Here is a 19,036-nt window from a genome sequence, read left to right on the forward strand (position 1 = left end):
AGGAGGAGGTGAAACAGAAAGTGGAAGTAAAAAGGAACTAATCTGATTCATTTATATCAAGAGGTAATAGATTCTACGTCATTTTTCAAGTTGATAAATGAAGAAACAGATATGTGTTAAATTTTTGAAATAACCATGAAAAGAATAAAAAATCTACCTAATTATGAGAAAAGGATAGGAGGAAAAAAACAGAAACCTTTCCACGTACCAAAAGGTGGAAAACAAAGGAAACATGAAAAAAGACTTAAGGCAAAAGTAAAAATATATTCAAATATATCTCAAATATCAGTAATGCAAATGGAAAAGGGAAAAGATATTTAGATTGGGAGGAAAACAAACTTCACATCAAGTCGTGTATTTCCTTTAAAATGTAATACAGATGGAGGAAATATCCATTTTTAGGCTGAGGGCAGCAGAAAGTAAGGAAGTCCTCACTTTAATAGGATTCTCACCCACCCCAAGGTGTCTTGCACGTCTTTGACAGTTTACAGCAATGGTTTCTATTTAAATAGCCTTTTCTCTGATCCTGCATTCAGACACGCCCACTCTAAGAATCTTTCCCTTTGCACCAATTTGCTGATGGGAGTGGATTCATTGCTCACATGTGTTGCCATGCAAATCACTTACAAACTCTTGGTTTTCAGAATATTCTTCTAATGTTTTTAACTCATACCCCCTTCTGATAGACAAACAAATAAATATAGGTTTAAAAACAAAACTCAGCTGGGTGCAGTCGTTCTTGACTGTAATTCCAGCTACTCAGGAGGCTGAGGGAAGAGGATCCCAAGGCCAGGAGTTCGAGACCAGCCTGGGCAATGTAGTGAGACCCAGTCTCTAAAAACATAAAAATAAACTCACCACCTACTACAAATGTTTTCATTTCCCAAATATGCAAAAATATAATGAGTGCCGATGCTCTTATACACTATACTTTCCTCTCCCCCATCCCTACATTGTTAAGAATCACTGATGTACAGAATCCCTTTCTAGGTAATTGGTGGATAAGTCAGGATCCACAGAGGTTTTTGCTGCAGTTATGAGACAAGATTCAGGAACCTTGAGTGTAGGCTTGTCTCAGCAGCACTAGACAGTATAATCCAGCCCTCTGGGCTTTCTATCCTTATAAGGTTTTTACAAGCATCAGGTGAGATCACAGAAGGCAGCCCTACTAGGCTGTAATGAGGGCCCATCCTTAACCCAGGGTGAGGATGTCAAGTCTAGAATAAGAGTGAAGGACCAGGATGCCTCCACCCAGCAGCATCTCCAGGGAATGGTAATGATGTGGCCTGTGCACTGACCAGGAATACAGGCCATTGATACTGAATCTATGCTCTCTCACTCACGAAGGAGAGTTCAAAAGGACCAAAAAGCAGATGGGTCGCTTGTAAGCCCCCAACATACAGTGTAAAGGCCTTGTCTCAAATACCCCTGAGCATCCCCATTACAAACATTAATATCTAACATTTATTGAGTGCCAGAAAAGTTCCAGACATTATCCTAAGCCCTTTTACTTGGGTTATTTCATTTTATCCTTAAAACTCCACTGTCACAGTCATGCATTGCTTAACGACAGGAATATGTTCTGAGAAATGCATTGTCAGGTGATTTCATCATTGTGCAAACACCATGGAGTGCACTTGCACAAACCCAGAGGGTATAGCCTTCTACCCACCTAAGTTATGACCTGTTGTTCCTGGGCTACAAACCTGTACAACATGTTACTGTACTGAATACTGTAGGCAATTGTAACACTATGGTATTTGTGTATCTAAATATAGAAAAAGTATAGTAAAAATATGATATTATGATCCTATGTGGCCACCATTGTATATGCAGTTCATTGCTAACTGAAACATCATTATGTGGCACATGACTATATCCATTTTACAGATGAGTAAATTAAGGCAGAGAAAGGTTAACTAACTTGCCCCAGGTCATAGAGCTACTAAGTAATAGAGCCAGAACTCAGTGTGACTCCAGAGCTTTCACTCATGGCATCTATGCTATGCAACTCTCAATTCTCATGATCACTTTCACATTGAAAATGGAGTAGGCCTGTAATCCCAGCACTTTGGGAGGCCGAGGTGAGCAGATCACCTGACGTCAGGAGTTCGAGACCAGCCTGGCCAACATGGTGAAACCCTGTCTCTATTAAAAAAATACAAAAACTAGCTGGGCAAGGTGCCAGGCGCCTGTAATCCCAGATACTGGAGAGGCTGAGACAGAAGAATCGTTTGAACCCGGGAGGCGGTGGTTGCAGTGAGCCAAGATCGGACCACTGCACTCCAGCCTGGGTGACAGAGCGAGACTCTGTTTCCAAACAAACAAAAAAAAGAAAATGGAATAGGAAAACTTTAAGCGGCTACTAGTAAGACTCTAGGGAGCCTCATGGCCTTGCCCTTTTCCTCCTTGTAGCTACATCAGCAAGGTAGACGTGCTGAATATTTTAGTTGCTGCTGCCTATCGCCACGTGCCATCTTTGGATCAGATCTTGCAGCCAGCTGCAGTAACCAGGCTAAGGAACCAGCTTTTGGAAGCCGAGTACTACCAACTGGGGGTTGAGGTGAGACAAAGACAAAGCTTACTTCCACCCCACTGTAGCAAGTTGCTTTTGCTTAGCTTTGCAGACAGGTATTGCTGTCTCTCAGTTGTCCTGCCCATGGGGTAGAATTGGGGGCATGACTAGTTTGCCAGCAGAGAAGTAATGGCAGACAGTGGGGATGAGGTGGTTGGCAACTTGGGAATAGAATAGGTCCTTGGGACATTTAGGCCCAGATGTAGCTACCACTCACTAAAAGGGGCAATGTTTCTCCCAGGTCTCCACAAAGACTGGACTTGATACCACTGGGGCGTGGCATGCTTGGGGCATGGCCTGCCTCAAAGCTGGGAACCTCACTGCTGCACGGGAGAAGTTCAGTCGCTGTCTGAAGCCCCCATTTGACCTCAATCAGCTGAATCATGGCTCAAGGCTGGTGCAGGATGTGGTCGAGTACCTAGAGTCCACAGTGAGGCCCATTGTATCCTTGGTAAGAGCCAAGCAGGAAGAGTGCCTGGCTCAGGGAGAGAGGCCCAGGAATAGCAATGACCTGGGAAAAGAATCAGTGGAAATTCAGCTAACAGTGTCAGTCCTGGCTCAGCATCGACCAGGTTAAAATTTTTTTTTTCCATCTCATATAGTTAGATAAGTAACCATATATGGTTAGATAACTAAGAGATGCAATTTTTTTTAAAAAAAGGAAACAATTTTTAAAAAGATAGAAATGACATATGACATATAATCCCATACACAGACTGATTAGTGTTAAGATTCTGGTGAATTTTCAGTTATGTTATTTAATGAAACTGGGGTTGTACCATATCATAGTATGTAGAATTGTGTATCCTGCCTGTTCTACCTGTGACACTGCATTGTGAACATTTTTCCACGTTGTTAAATATTCTTTCTTTATTTATTTTTTAATTTTTTATTATACTTTAAGTTCTAGGGTACATGTGTACAACGTGCAGGTTTGTTACATATGTATACATGTGCCACGTTGGTGTGCACATTGTTAAATATTCTTTGCAAGCAATATTTTCAGTGCCTGCTGAGAACTTTTTGAGTTTCATTTTTCTCTCTCGCTCTCCTGTGCTGTCAGCAAGATGATGATTACTTTGCCACCCTGAGGGAACTGGAAGCTACCCTTCGGACGCAGAGCCTTTCTCTGGCAGTGATTCCTGAAGGGAAAATCATGAACAACACCTACTACCAGGAATGCCTCTTCTACCTGCACAACTATAGCACCAACCTGGCCATCATCAGCTTCTATGTGAGGCACAGCTGCCTGCGGGAAGCTCTTCTGCACCTTCTCAACAAGGTGGGACATGGACACAGCTCAAAAAGGCAGTGCCTGCCTTACTCCTCTGGCTTGGGCCACTCAGCCTTAAGGGGGACAATAACCCCCTGACACTTAACGCTGTGTTGAGCTATGGGGCCATCTCTAGCAGTCAGGTCAAAACAGAGGACTCTGCACAACTGTTATTCAGTGAGTGTGAAAAGTCTTAGCCTAGAACCGAAATCACTGCCCTCACCAGCAAAGGCACGTTTCATTCCTTCTCCCAAAACATGCAGCAGAATCGGATAGTGGTTAAGAGCATGGTCTCTGGAATGAGATGCTCAGTGTGAGTCTTGGGTGACCTTGGGCATATTGCTTAGAGTCTGCTTCCACGCGCCTCCCTACCTGGCCTGGGATGGTGTCCAGCTTCTGACCCAGCTGCTGGTCCATTCAGAGTTGTTACTACAAGGGCCAGGAAGCACCCATGGTGCCAATCCTATAGTTGAACCCCAAATAGATGATGAAAGGAGAATATGCTCTCCTTTTTTTCTTCTCCCATCCTCTGCCCTCCTCCCACTGGAATCAAAGGCACCACTGAAGAACATTATATCTTTGGAGCCCTTGATAAGCAATCAGGACTTCATTTTACCATGACCCATTTTTTTGTTTTTGTTTTTTCGAGATGGGGACTCACTATGTTGCCCAGGCTAGAATGCAGTAGCATGATCACAGCTCACTGCACCCTTGACCTCCTAGGCTCAAGAAATCCTCCAACCTCATCCTACTGAGTAGCTGGGACTACAGGCACATGCACTGCACCCAGCTACATTCCTTTTTTTTATCTGAGTGTTCCATAATAACTTTTGGAGAAATTGGCTGAGATGTACCAAATTTTATAGGAAATTTAAGGAGCTCAAGGCAGACTTTAATTTCGCTCTGCCACCCTAATTCAAAACAGCAGCCAATGCAAATGTACAGATAGACATATTTTCTAAGACCGATCCAAGTGAAATCAGCAGTTCACAAAGTTATTATGACTATACCCCTACAGGACAGTGAAGGGGGGTGTTTTTACCAGTGGTTAGCTACTGACTATTCTTAGCTAGTAACCAGGTCTTAAGAATAATGTAGAAGTCATGTTATATGGAGTTGAGTTGCTAACTTTTTTCCTTTTCCTCAGTTTCCAGACGAGTTTAGCAGTAAAGATGCTTTTCCCAGGCACAGATTGAGAATGGAAATCACCTAGTTCCGTTCCCTCTGACAGCTGTAATCCAGAGAGCTAAGCTGCTTACTTCATTAGCTTGGTATAAGCTGACGACAGCAATGCCCTTGCTTTATATTTGTCAGAGCTAGGAAATAAGCCTTCTTTTTTCCTCCTGTAATCATAGTTACCCTTGAACTGAAATATCTTACATTTATTCTCAAGCAGGTAGGGAGAGGAGAAAAGACATTGTGAAAATTACACCTGAATGCCTGGAGCATGGAAGACGTTCTGTTCCTAGCCTTTTCCCTGTGTATTTTGTCGCTTTGCCCACGCTGCCCAAAGACTGAGCTTTCTAAAACATAAATAGACTCATGTTATTCCCCTCCCTAAAAGGCCTTCAGAGGATCTCCAGATTCCTTAGCATGCTACATAACTCACCAGGATCAGGCCTCCTTACTTCTCTAATTTATTTTCACCACAAATCCTATCTGTATCTTACATTCCAGACTCATTAAATTACTTAAATTTTCCTGATTTACCATGCACTGTCTTTTTTTTTTTTTTTTTTTTTTTTGAGCCGGAGTCTTGCTCTGTTGCCAGGCTAGAGTGCGGTGACGAGATCTTAGCTCACTACAACCTCCACTTCCCATGTTCAAACGATTCTCCTGCCTCAGACTCCTGAGTAGCTGGGATTACAGGTGCATGCCACCACGCCCGGCTAATTTTTGTATTTTTAGTAGAGACGGGGTTTCACCATGTTGGCCAGGATGGTCTCGATCTCTTGACCTTGTGATCCACCTGCCTGGGCATCCAAAGTGCTGGGATTATAGGCTTGAGCCACCGCGCCTGGCCACCATGCACTGTCTTATTTCCACAAGTCTTTATATGCTATTTCCTCTACCTAGAGTTCCCTGCCTCTCCATGTTTTCCTTTTTTTTTTTTTGAGATAGAGTCTGGCTCTGTCGCCCAGGCTGGAGTGCGGTGGCACAATCTTGGCTCACTGCAAGCTCCGCCTCCTGGGTTCACGCCCTTCTCCTGCCTCAGCCTCCCAAGTAGCTGGGACTACAAGCGCCCACCACCATACCTGGCTAATTTTTTCTATTTTGTTTAGTAGAGATGGGGTTTCACCGTGTTAGCCAGGATGGTCTCGATCTCCTGACTTTGTGATCTACCCGCCTCGGCCTCCCAAAGTGCTGGGATTAGAGGCGTAAGCCACCGTGCTCAGCCTGTTTTCTTAAAAAATTCATATTTGTCGGGAGCAATGGCTCACACCTGTAATCCCAGCACGTTGGGAGGCCGAGGTGGGTGGATCACTGTGTCAGGAGTTTAAGACCAGCCTGACCAAGATGGTGAAACCCTGTCTTTACTAGAAACTACAAAAATTAGCTGGGTGCAGTGACAGGTGCCTGTAATCCCAGCTACTCGGGAGGCTGAGGCAGGAGAATTGCTTAAACCTGGGTGGCAGAGGTTGCAGTGAGCCAAGATTGCGCCACTGCACTCCAGCCTGGGCGACAGAGTAAGACTCTGTCTCAAAATAAATAAATAAATAAAATTCTGTTTATCCTTTTAGTATCCTTTCAGGCCCTCTCTGTTAAGCATTCACAGAACACTCAAGCAGCATTAGCCACCATTGCCCCTGGTACTGCATTTATCCTACTGGATTGCAACTGTTTGTTTACAATTGAGTCTTTCCATCTGGACCAAGAAGGCCTATATTTTACTTATCTGTATATTCAGGCACCTGACCTAGTACCAATTATGAATGAGTGAGTGGATAGATGAATGGATGGCTTGGAAGTTCTTGAGCTGCTGCCCTTCTGAGGTGTTCTATCTCTCCTAGAGAGCTAATGCCCCTGCTTCTTAAAATGTGGCCTACAACTTTTAGATTAGGTCTGGTTTTCTCTGTTAGGAACAACTTGAATCAGGAAAGAAGCCCCTAACCCTCACCCACTATGAATGTTCTGAAAGCCCAGATCCATTCTGCTTCCAAACAGCTTGTGCCCAGTGCCACTATGCTAGCATGGTATACCACTGTGACTTTATAGTCATCCTTGACTCTCCGTTAATTCCTCCTAACCTCAAGTCTAAATGCCAGATGATTATTAAATAGCCAAGGACTATTCTGGGCACTAAGGATACAGTAGTAAAAAAAAAAACAGACAAAAGTCTGGGCATGGTGGCTCATGTCTGTAATCCCAACACTCTGGGAGGCTAAGGCGGGTGGATCACTTGAGGTCAGGAGTTTGAGACCAGCCTGGCCAACACGATGAAACCCTGTCTCTACTAAAAATATAAAAACTAGCTGCGCATGGTGGCATGAACCTGTATTCCCAGCTACTCGGGAGGCTGAGGCAGGAGAATCGCTTGAACCCAGGAGGCGGAGGTTGCAGTGAGCTGAGATTGCGCCACTGCACTCCAGCCTGGGTTACAGAGTAAGATTCTGTCTTAAAAAAAGAAAGAAAGAAAGAAAGACAAAAATATCTGCCCCCGTAATAGGAAGAGAGACAGTAAACATGAGAAATAAAATAGATATTGTAGATGATGAATAAGAAGAAAAATAAAACAGGGAGGAGGAAGGGGTGGCTTATGTAATTTTAGACTGGGTGCCCAGGGAAGGTGACATCTGAGTAAAGCGCCAAAGAACACGAGGAGCGAATCATGCAGATCTATGGGGAAGGCAGAGGGTGTGATGAGGGCAAAGGCCAGGGTGGCTAGAGCAGAGTCTGCTGGGACAGGGTACTATCAGATAAGGTCAGAAAGGTCACAGGCCAAATCACGCAGGACCTTGTGGACATTGTGAGGGATGAGAAGGGAAACCCCTGGGAGACTGTGAGCAGAGGAGTAATGTGATCTGGCTTCAGTTTCAACAGTCACTGGGGCTCATTTGTGGGCATTAGACTGACAAGAGGTAAGAATGGAAGCTGATAGACCAGGGAGGAGTCTGTTGCAATAATCCAGACAAACGATGATGGCGGGATCCAGTGTGGTCCAGGGGATGGTGGGAAGTGGCCAGATTTTGTGTGCTGTAATGGTGATGGTGGAGCCAATAGGATTTGCTGATGGATTTGATGAAGGAGTGTGAGGGAAAAGATGACTAAAGTTTTTGACCTGAACAACTAAAAGAATGGAGACACAGACTGAGAAAGGGAAGACTGTGGAAAGAGCAGGTTTCAAGAAACAAGCAAGAATGTAGTTGTAGATAAATTCAGTTAGATCTCCAAGTGGACATGTTGAGTAGACAATTGGATATAAGTTGGATGTACCGTTCTGGAGTTCAGGAGGAATGAACAATCTGGAGATGGGGATTTAGGCATCATCAGCAAATCAACAGTATATTAAACAATGAGCCTGGATGAAATCACCAAGAGAGTGAGTATAAATAGAAAAGAGTGTAGGTTCCTCCTAAGCCCTGGGGAGATTGGGAGGGATCAGCTAAGAAAATTGAGAAGCAGCAGCCAGAGACATAGACAGAAAATCTGGAGAGGATACTGTGCTGGAGGCCAACTGAGGAGAGTTTTTTCTCAATTATTTTAAAAAAGCTTTTCAAGGAGGAAGAAGCCATCTCTGTCAAAAGCTGCTGATTGATCAGATAGAAAATGAGGATCAAGAATTAACTGTTAGATTTAGAGTTTAGTGGTCACTGGTGACCTAAGGGGCAGTTTCAATGGGAGTTATGGTGGGTTCAAGAGAAAAATCACAGGAGGGAATTGGAGACAGTAAGGGTAGATAACCCTGTCTAGGGGCTTCTCTGTAAAAGGAAGGAGAGATGTGAAGCAGTCGCTAGAGTGAAATTCTCAAAGGTATCTGTGACACATAAAAGATTAAGAAGCACTGCATTGGGAGGATGCTGAAGGTCCATCAATAGAAGGAAATTCAGAGTGGATCCCAGACAGTGCCAGAACCAGGCTCAAGACTTCTGACTTCTCACCCTGCCCTGCTCCAGGAGAGTCCTCCAGAAGTTTTTATAGAAGGCATTTTCCAGCCAAGCTATAAAAGTGGGAAGCTACACACTTTGGAGAACTTGCTAGAATCCATTGATCCAACCTTGGAGAGCTGGGGAAAGTACTTGATTGCTGCCTGCCAACATTTACAGAAGAAGAACTACTACCACATTCTGTATGAGCTGCAGCAGTTTATGAAGGTAATGGCAGCCCCTTCCTGCCTTCTACCTCTGTTGCTGGTGCCCCACCCTGCAGGAAAGGCAGTGCACGATGAGGGAATGAGACTGTCATTGGTCCCTGGCCTTGCTATTTGGCTGACCCTAGAACAAATCCATGTTGCTCTCCAGCATTGTTAAATAATACTAGGATTTCCATCCTAAGTTTGGGGGCAGACTTTAATCCTGTCAATAATGGCATTCTTCAGAAAGCAAGAAATGGACAGGTTAAAAAAAGAAATGAATGGTAGTTTCAAGATAAGCATGAGGCATGAATGTAGAATTCATAAGGAATGATGGAAAAGTTAGTGTTTTTAGAGAAAATATGTGAAGGGAGAAGGAACACGTTCCTCCCAATCTGCCTGAGGATTGTCACTACTAAATTGAATTATTTAATGCCAAAGTACAAGTAAAGCCAATTTGAGTGGAGAATCGGAAATATCTTCTTTTAGTATCTCTTCGGTGATGGAATAATGTCCTACCCAAGAGCTCCACCAGTCAGTGCACTTCAGGATCTCTTGGACCTTGGGGTGACAGGCTCAAAATAGCAGTTCAGCTTGTGGTGGGAGTGGGTGCTGGAAACGAGGTCTCATAGGCAGAAATCAGATGAGAATTCTCATCACACCCCACCCTCCAAACCCCTGATCTACTTAGACCTGAACATTTATTTTCCTCTTCTAGGACCAAGTTCGAGCTGCCATGACCTGTATTCGGTTCTTCAGTCACAAAGCAAAGTCATATACAGAACTGGGAGAGAAACTCTCATGGCTACTTAAGGCCAAGGACCACTTGAAGATCTACCTCCAAGAAACATCCCGCAGCTCTGGAAGGAAGAAAACCACATTCTTCAGAAAGAAGATGACTGCAGCTGATGTGTCAAGGTAGCTGGAGGTTCAGGGGACCATTGGTGTGGGCAGAAAGGGTGGGAGCAATTGTCTGTTGGTAATGAATCTACTCTTGTCCATTCCCCAAATCGTGAAAAAAAATCTAAAGGGAATCATCCCTGGATGACGGTGTCTAGTACAAGCCTGGAAAGCCTACAGAGGAGCTGGTAGGGGGAGTGGGAGTGGAGGGAGGATTAGCATCACAGGCTACAATCAGACTACACTCCATACTCCTTACAGTAGGCAAAAAGGCTCCTGCATGTTCTGGCCCCTGCTGATGTCACCATCTTTATCTCCTGCTACTCTCTTCTTGCTAAGCCTCGATCCCTGGCCTCCTCAGGGCTCCTCAACACACCAAGTCCTTAATTCCTCTCAGCTTTTATACTTGCCAGTCCCTCTACATAGAACACAACATCTGGAGTAAATGCTCTACCACTACCATTTATTGCCTCCAGAGGCTTAATTGCTAACTATTTTATGTGTTTGTTTACTATTCATTTCTCTTCTAGCCTATAAACTCTGAGGGCAGGGCTCATCTCTCTTGACCTCTGTTATTGTACCTGGCACATAGGTGCTCAATAAATGCTTATCGATTCAGTGACTGGATCCTATGTGGTTCCACAGTGCACCATAATATTGTGAGTCTGTGCAGGACACGACATCACCATTTTTTTGGTCTTGTCATAACTGCTCATAAGGTATTTGAGGTCTCTTTTCCCACTGCATCACTTGTTTTCCCTTTTTCATTGCCATATTATTCGACTTCTCAGTCTCCTGGCCTCAGTCACCTCACTCCTGGGGCCGCTCATGAGGCTGGACTGTGCATATTCTGTCACCACAGGCACATGAACACACTTCAGCTGCAGATGGAAGTGACCAGGTTCTTGCATCGGTGCGAAAGTGCTGGGACCTCTCAAATCACCACTTTGCCTCTGCCAACCCTGTTTGGAAATAACCACATGAAAATGGATGTCGCCTGCAAGGTACATGCAGCGTTTCAGACCTCTGGCAGACTATTATCATCTTTTAGAACACTTATCATAATTGCAGTTGTCTAGTGATTATTTCAGTTGTTTGTTTGATGGCTGCCTCCCCACTAGAATATGAGCCACCGAAGACTGGTGATCAGATCCATTTTGATCATTCTTGTATCCCTAGTGCCTGGCACTTAGCAGGGTCTCAACAAATATTTGTTGAATAATTGAATAAATAGAGGCCTTCATTTTTGGTCAAGAGGATTCTCTAGTAATTGCCATGTTTTTAAGCATGATTCCCTTTCCTTTTCAGGTCATGCTGGGAGGGAAAAATGTAGAAGATGGTTTTGGAATTGCTTTCCGTGTTCTGCAGGTATGACTTGGATCATTCAAATCATACTGAGGACAATCAGCACCTGACCACAGTTCTGGGAGAGATTATTCTTTAGGAAATTCTTATCCCAAGAAAAGTAGATTTACATGCACATTAGGGATGAAATCAAGGAGATGACTGTTATAGAACTGGGTCAAATTCAAGACTCTAGGCCACTTTGCCGGAAGCCAAGTAACCCATGACAAATTCATCAAAAGCTACCAAATAAATACCAGGAGCCAGGTCTCAGTTCCCCACAGCTGTTTCCCTGAGAAACACTGCTGGTTCTCACAGGGAGCATGGCTGGAGGGATGGCCAGGGGCTTTCCACTGGCCAGAAGGGCTGTTCCCCATCCTTAGTCTGTACAGGAGCTGGCTGGAGGAATATGTTTCCTATTGCTTGTGATAAAAGGACACAGGTGGGGCTGTGGCACTGGAGCAGGGGCTGGAGCAGGGCACTGAGACCATCAGGGGCAGAGTCTCTACAGACCTGCCCACCACCACACAGCTCCATGCAGATACCCCAGGAGCTGAGAGCAGGCAGCTTAGGGCAGGCAGGGTATTTATGCATTGTGCGTGTGTCAGTGATCAACGGCTTCATACGTGATTAGTCAGGTGTTTTTCTTCCCATCTATTTTTGGTGTTGGACAGAGCTCACCACACACAGATACCCCGGTAGGCAGGCAGAGGGGCAGCTCCACCCAGGCCCTGTGGCATAAGGGTTCTCTTAGACCAGGTTTAAGGTGTTCATCTGGCAGTTTTCAGCAAATGAGTCTTTCAGTGAATGGGTCTGTTTCTGAACACTAAGTCACCTGCCTCTTAACAGAGCACCAGGTGTCCAGGGCAGCAAATACCAGCCCCCAATGCCCATTTCTCAAGAAAAAGCAGACTTATTAGAAAATGAACTAGTCTTAGGATTTTGATAAGAATATTTTCAGCGAGTGCCACCCCAGCAAGTGAAATGTACCATTTTAGATACTACAGCTGCAGTTTTTGTGGATGCTTCCTAAAGGTCTACCTAACTCCAAAGAGGAATTGACTCTTGCTTTTTGTTTGGTATATTTATGTTTTCTACTGTGACCACAATCAATATGGCTTATCTACACCAAGCATAGCGAGAGCTTTTAAATGCTGCCTCCCTCCCCACTGTTAATGTTGCCTGCTCCTAAGCCCATCATCTCGTGTTCTGTTCTAGGACTTCCAGCTGGATGCTGCCATGACCTACTGCAGAGCTGCCCGCCAGTTGGTGGAGAAGGAGAAGTACAGTGAAATCCAGCAACTGCTCAAATGTGTCAGTGAGTCAGGCGTGGCAGCCAAAAGTGACGGGGACACCATCCTCCTCAACTGCCTGGAAGCGTTCAAGAGAATTCCACCCCAGGTACACTCCCTCCCTTACCTCTTGGCTCCTCCATCAATTTCAGTGTCTTCACATCCCCATCTTTATTGTTCTGTTTCCCATAATGTGCCTGAAACTCTACAAGATCCTTTTATCATTCTGAACCCCTCTGCAATAATGGCCTCGCCATAATTGACCCTTCCCTGTAAAGAAAATTTGTGGCGATGATGTCTATACCCAGAAGGTGGCCCTCAACATCCCATTGTGTAAATTTGTTTGCACCTGGATGTGTCTGTGGAGTTGAGCTTCTTCCTGCAATTCTAGAGGAGGTCAGGGTGGGCCAGCAGATGAACTTTGAAACCTGTTACCTGTGGAATTGTCCTCCCATGGTGGCTTTTTGGAGTGAACAGAGCCACATCCATTTGTGAAGGGCAAGGACAGGCCTCTTGGGAACTGTTCCTTCTCCCTAAATTCTGAAGCTTAGTGTTATGGTTAACTTTCTTTCTTGTTCTTTTTTTTTTTTTTTTTTTTTGAGACAGAGTCTTGCTCTGCTGCCCAGGCTGGAGTATCTCGGCTCACTGCAAGCTCTACCTCCTGGGTTCACGCCATTCTCCTGCCTCAGCCTCTCGAGTAGCTGGGACTACAGGTGCCTGCCACCACGCCCGGCTAATTTTTTGTATTTTTAATAGAGATGGGGTTTCACCATGTTAGCCAGGATGGTCTCCATCTCCTGACCTGATCTGCCCACCTCGGCCTCCCAAAGTGCTGGGATTACAGGCGTGAGCCACCGCGCCCGGCCTTCTTTCTTGTTCTTAAAGCAGGAGTTGAGTTTAAAAAGAAGAGTCAACCGGGTGTGGTGGCACATGTCTGTAATCCCAGCTGTTCTAGAGGCTGAGGCGGGAGGATCACTTGAGCCCAGGAGTTCTGGACTATAGTGTATTATGCCGATACATACTTAGTGTTAGAATTTAGTGCCTGCACTAAGTTCATGATCAATTTGGTGACCTCCCAGGAGCAGGGGACCACCAGATTGCCTAAGGAGGAGTGAACTGGCCCAGATTGGAAATGAAGCAGGTTAAAATTCCTGTGCTATCAATAGTGGGATCATGCCTGTGAAAAGCCACTGCATTGCAGCCTGGGCAACATAGTGAGACCCCATGTCTTTGAGAAAAAAAGAGTCAGGCAGACGTTTTCGTTCTGAAGTCAGAATGGCTGGGCTGAGGCTGGGTTGGGCCCTGGCCCCCAGACTGCGGGACTCTTCTCCCTCTCACAGTGCTTTTTCTGTTCTGCACAGGAGCTGGAGGGCCTGATCCAGGCAATACACAGTGATGACAATAAGGTGAGCGGAATTGTCTCCAAACCCTGGTGATGCCAATGAATAGTGTCTCAGGCTTGCCTTGTCCCCTTTATCCCTTGCTTCCCACAGTAGCTCCATACAACCCGTATCTCAGCTTCTTTATTATCAGAGGTGGAGCTGAGGCTTGGATAGGGGTATAGAAAGGAGGGAATAGATGAGGAGCAGGTGAACATGGACTGCATGAGTCTTTGCCTTCCCAAGTCTTTATCCCCAAGACAAACATGTCCTAGGCTGCTCTTGAGTCTCCATTTTATACTAATGTCTTCTCTCAGAGAGCCCTAGGAAATCCCTCACCTCACCTCCATCTTTGGGTGGACTGATGGATTGAGGTTCCCAGAGTAAGCAGGTATCTCTTTATCCTAGAGGGAAAAAGGTACAGTAAGAAAAAACCCCACCCCACACTTTGACCAGCAATGTCCACCAATGTCTCGGTCTCCAGAATGAACCTCTCCTCAGGGGCCAAAGAACTCGTCCCTGTTTGGGAAATTGGTGAACCTTTGCTTCCCGTTGCCTTTGGGAGGAGTGCCAGTCAGAATAAAAATCTTCCCAGATGCCCCCATTTGTGGCTGACCATTGGATTGATCCTTTTGCCATCTGCAGGAAGGGCCCTAGGCCAGGAGAGGCATGAGAAAGCCAGTGGCAGAAAAATTGTCTGACAGCTGAGTCCCCTGTGATGAAAACTGACGTCAGGCAAAGAGCGTCTTACACGCTCCCCATGGCAATATTGCTAATCCCAGGACTGAACTTAATGGGCATTTTTCAGTCTCCAGGGTTAAGGAGAACAAGTTCTAAACATTTCTTCATTTATTTCTGTAACATCATGATGAGCTCCTTGGAAAGGATGAAATTCTGACATCCTGAAATGTAGAGAATTACTTTTCTAGAGTCAGATTGAGAACCTAACAGCCAGGACAGACGCCCAGGTCCTCTGATTCCCAGACTGCAGTTCCTTCTCAAGCCTTCACTGAGCCTCCCACTCAGCAGGACAGAGACTATTTCTGGGAAAGACATGCACTAAGATAGAGACAGTCCTTATTACTTTTGCAGGTATTTTTCTCTCAGCAGCTGTCTAACGCAGTTAAATGATCTTAGGCCATGGGGGCTTGCCAAAAAACAGCTTCATTCAACTCCATTCCAGACTCTCTGGCAAAATGCCCTTCTTTTGATAGGAATTTGCCTGCCAACTTGTGATATGTATTTAGCTTAGCGTACGTAGATGCTAAGGGGAGCTGAAGGCCTGGGGAGAACTAACATCCTAGGGCAGCAAGTGGATACCCAAGCAGCACAGGACTAGATCACTTTAGTGACCTCAGAACATGCCAGACATCATCTAGCTGTAGGAGATTATCTATAATTCAGCTTAGAGAGGAAAGAAAGACTTTAGTGACCAAAATAAATAACAGATGGAGCATTGATACAGGAAGCAAGGCGAGTCCCCTCCACTAACCAACAGGGATTATTGCAGCAGAAAGGCAGCTGCTGGCAGAAGCTCTGTGGCAGCTTATGAAGGCCTCTCTGCTCACCAGCCTAGAGCACTGTTTAACCAGGGGGTACTGGGGAGACCAGGGCCAGGAAGGAAGGGACTTTTTTCTCCACCAAGCTGGGGATTCATGAGATGGTGATCCTGGGACATAGACACATACGCACATCCTGCAACAGCTGCCTTTGGTCCACACAGGCAGAGTCAAATCAGGTCTAAGTGGGGTTAGACCTTAATTTGACTTTTTCCAATCGTGTGTGTGTCTTCCTCCCCAGATTTCCTGTAATTATAAAAAAAACTTTAGATTCAGCAGGCTGAAAACAGAAAAATAAAGGAGGATCTATGTGTCCATTCTAGGAGGGTTCTGATGGTTTATTCATTCCTGTAATACATATTCATTGAACACCTACTACATGCCAGGCCCCGTGCTAGGTGCCAGGAATACTACAGGAGTAGAAAAAACAGACACTACTCTTGCCCTCATGAAGCTTAAAGTCTGGTCAAGGAGACAGGCATCAATCAAACAATCACCCAAGTAACTACAAAATCACAACTCTGGGCGAGAGCAATGCTGATCCTGAACCCCAGAAGATGCTGGAGAGCCTGGGAGAGTGAGGAGGAGAGTGTCAGAGGGAGTGGACAGAGACTAGACTGCCTGCTGGCCTGCCTTCTTTTTTAAATTCTTAGCTTATTTGTAAAAACTTTTTACACTATAAAATAACACAGTGTTATAGCATATGTCCAGAATATTGAAAGAGTTGTTTTAATACCATAAAATGTACAAATCCCGTTATGAATGTGGCAGGTGAGACGTAATGTCTGTCTGCCCAAGCTTTCTGCTGCAGCTCTGTATACTTGATTTGTCAGTGATGGATGCCTTTCCGCTGTCTCTTTTATAATTGACTGCCAGGTTCGGGCCTACCTGATATGTTGCAAACTGCGTTCTGCCTACTTGATTGCTGTGAAGCAAGAACACTCACGGGCCACAGCCCTCGTCCAGCAGGTACAGCAGGCTGCCAAGAGCAGCGGGGATGCGGTAGTGCAAGACATCTGTGCCCAGTGGCTTCTGACAAGCCACCCCCGGGGTGCCCATGGCTCAGGCTCCAGGAAGTGACCTTGGGCAGTGGGGCCAGGAACACGTGGCCTGAGAGCTGGGCAACAGCAGTGATGGCGATGCCCTCCACCTCTTTCCTCCTGTGGAGTGGGACTTCTCTGGCTCTGCCCTAGGTTGGAAAGAGCTGGATTGGACCCTACTTGCCCTCCTGGGCAAGGATAGGACCTTTCACGCAAGTGCCATGTTTCTCTAAAATTGTGGAATCTATGTGTGTTTGTCTGGAGATGGCCAGTTCTTTCTACCTCAGAGTGAGTGAGTGAGTGAGTGTGTGTGTGTGCACACACATGTGCATGTTCCTGTGCACTGATGTTTACGCCCAAGCATTTCTGAACAAATGAAACTCTTCTCCATTGAAAAGAGGCACTTTACTTTAGACTTGCCGCTCTGAAAACCTTCCCTGCGTTTTGGTTCTTGACCCGGGTTGTCCTGTTTGTACAGTCTCCTCCCTGTGGACGTGCTTTAGTAGCTCCTCTTACCTAGAGGGCTCTTACAGAGAATTAGAGCAACACCAAAAGGATTGCCTCTTTTCCTTCCTTCCCATTCCAAAATTCAGAGATGGCTCTGGGGCAAGTGCTACCTGTGGAATAAACCTGTTTTCCAGGTGTCTCTTCTCCCAAGCACAAGAAGTCCTGGAGTCTTTGGAAGGTAGTCTGAATAGAAGGGTTTTCAGGTGCAGGCATCTGAAAGCTGTGGGTATGTGTATAAATGATCAGGTCTGTGAGGCTAACGTGGGCGAGAGGGAAAGAAAGGCTAACCATCCAAACAGGGATACAGGGGAGGCGGGGTTGGGGGTGGGGGGTGGGTGCTCACAAGCACAGAGCTGCCTCTTGTGAATGTCCCTGCTGCAAAGTTGGTGGGTGAGAGAATGGGACTTCCTCTCTGAGAGTCTGGGGAGAGAAACAGTGGCCAGGATCCTAGGACTGAATGACTCGATTTTACCTATTTGAGCTGCAGTCCTGTTCGCGCTCCTTGAATTGGTTAGGAAGCTGCTTGCTTTTCCCTCCTGCTTCCCTTCAGTCTCTTCAGGACCACAGGATGGATATGCAGACATGTGGGGTCATTGGGAAGGGAGTGCGCTTCTTTTCTCTGTCTTAGAAGAGGGAGTCAAGGGTTGGCTTTGGAATTGGGCCTCTGGACAGAGTCAGAATGAGGGGATAATGAATAGGTCACATCCGGTTGGTGGAAAACTAGGTGAAGGGCTTCTTTAATATGCACTGGCTTGTCTTCCCACCCAAGATGTGACAATGTTTGAGAAAAGGTGTGTCATACGCAGTGACTTCAATTTGCAAATGAGGGGCCTAAAGAAAGCTCTGCAGCTCTGAACCTCTCACTGGCCAGAGCTCAGCCTATTGGTCCCACCCATGATGCTGAGACAAACAGAAACTGGAAGCTGAACTCAGTGTCTCTGGTGCTTAGAAACCCTGTGGATTTCCCTCTGAACCAAGATTTTTAGTAGTAAAATAAACAACTCATGGACATCTGTCAGATGAGAAGTTTTGGTCCTGTTAGAGAGGAGAAGGACTGTAATGAAACTACTAGACCCATTAGGGCTAAAGTTTGGCTTTTCCTTCCTTGAGTCATAGAACGTATTCATCTCCCAGGAAATGTCCTTCTCTGGCATCTGCTTGCCCTTCTGAGTCTGCCTTTTTTGCACTGAACATAAGCACTTTATACTAATGGGTCACAAATCTTGCAGCCCTTAATTTGGGATAATACCAGATTTTCCTGAAATTTTCCTCTAACTCATTGAACTATCAAATTATAGGCAACCACTGACTAGACTGATATGAGATAAAGCTAAAACCCTTTGAACACCACGCTGTAGTCTCCAACAGAAAGACACCACCAAAACAGATATCCATGTTGAGGGGTTGAATGTTTTACTACAAACAAGCCACAATAAAGTGTCTATCAACATGTTTCTTGGCCTCATAACTTCTTTGTGCTGTCTTGCTCCTACCCTTCACATCCTTTTTCCTTGTGGAAAGAAAAGGTGGGTGGGGAAGATCAGATGGCCTTCAATTCAGACTTAGTCTGAATAATCCCCGTAATGACTAATAACTCTGCTTAGGATTTATCTCATTTCCTATATGTTAAACACTATTAGTGCACCCTCTACCACCAGAAAACTTTTTTTTTTTTTTGCTTCAGTTGGGGGATGGGTAGAGATAGGTAATACGTTTATATAAGGTGCAAAAGGTAAGTGAAAAGTCCCTTCTACCCTGTCCACCCAGCCCAGTCCCCTCCCAGAGGCCACCATTGTTATCAGTGTCTAGCATACAGCTCCAGAGCAAATGACTAAAGTGTTCCACTGTGAAGCTATACCACAATTATTTAACCAGTT

General features: G+C 45.4%; 1 protein-coding gene across 3 annotated transcripts in view; it reads left to right on the forward strand.

The window, feature by feature from the left end:
* Positions 1–18,613, forward strand: part of ZFYVE26 (zinc finger FYVE-type containing 26) — a 70,518-nt gene extending 51,905 nt beyond the window's left edge. For 2 of the 3 annotated variants that reach the window (XM_055289044.2, XM_063644404.1), the window contains exons 33-42: positions 2,416–2,563; positions 2,817–3,026; positions 3,639–3,857; positions 8,963–9,160; positions 9,857–10,056; positions 10,901–11,042; positions 11,347–11,406; positions 12,601–12,783; positions 14,036–14,080; positions 16,489–18,613. In XM_055289044.2, coding sequence (XP_055145019.1) covers positions 2,416–2,563; positions 2,817–3,026; positions 3,639–3,857; positions 8,963–9,160; positions 9,857–10,056; positions 10,901–11,042; positions 11,347–11,406; positions 12,601–12,783; positions 14,036–14,080; positions 16,489–16,692 — 1,609 coding nt within the window. In that variant the 3' untranslated portion in view covers positions 16,693–18,613. Of the gene's footprint in view, positions 1–2,415; positions 2,564–2,816; positions 3,027–3,638; positions 3,858–4,995; positions 5,554–8,962; positions 9,161–9,856; positions 10,057–10,900; positions 11,043–11,346; positions 11,407–12,600; positions 12,784–14,035; positions 14,081–16,488 lie in introns of those variants that run through there. The other variant, XM_063644405.1, reaches the window with a different exon arrangement.
* Positions 18,614–19,036: the final 423 nt, after the last annotated feature.

The sequence above is a fragment of the Symphalangus syndactylus genome, chromosome 8 (genome assembly GCF_028878055.3).
Source record: "Symphalangus syndactylus isolate Jambi chromosome 8, NHGRI_mSymSyn1-v2.1_pri, whole genome shotgun sequence".
NCBI classification, from domain to species: domain Eukaryota; kingdom Metazoa; phylum Chordata; class Mammalia; order Primates; family Hylobatidae; genus Symphalangus; species Symphalangus syndactylus.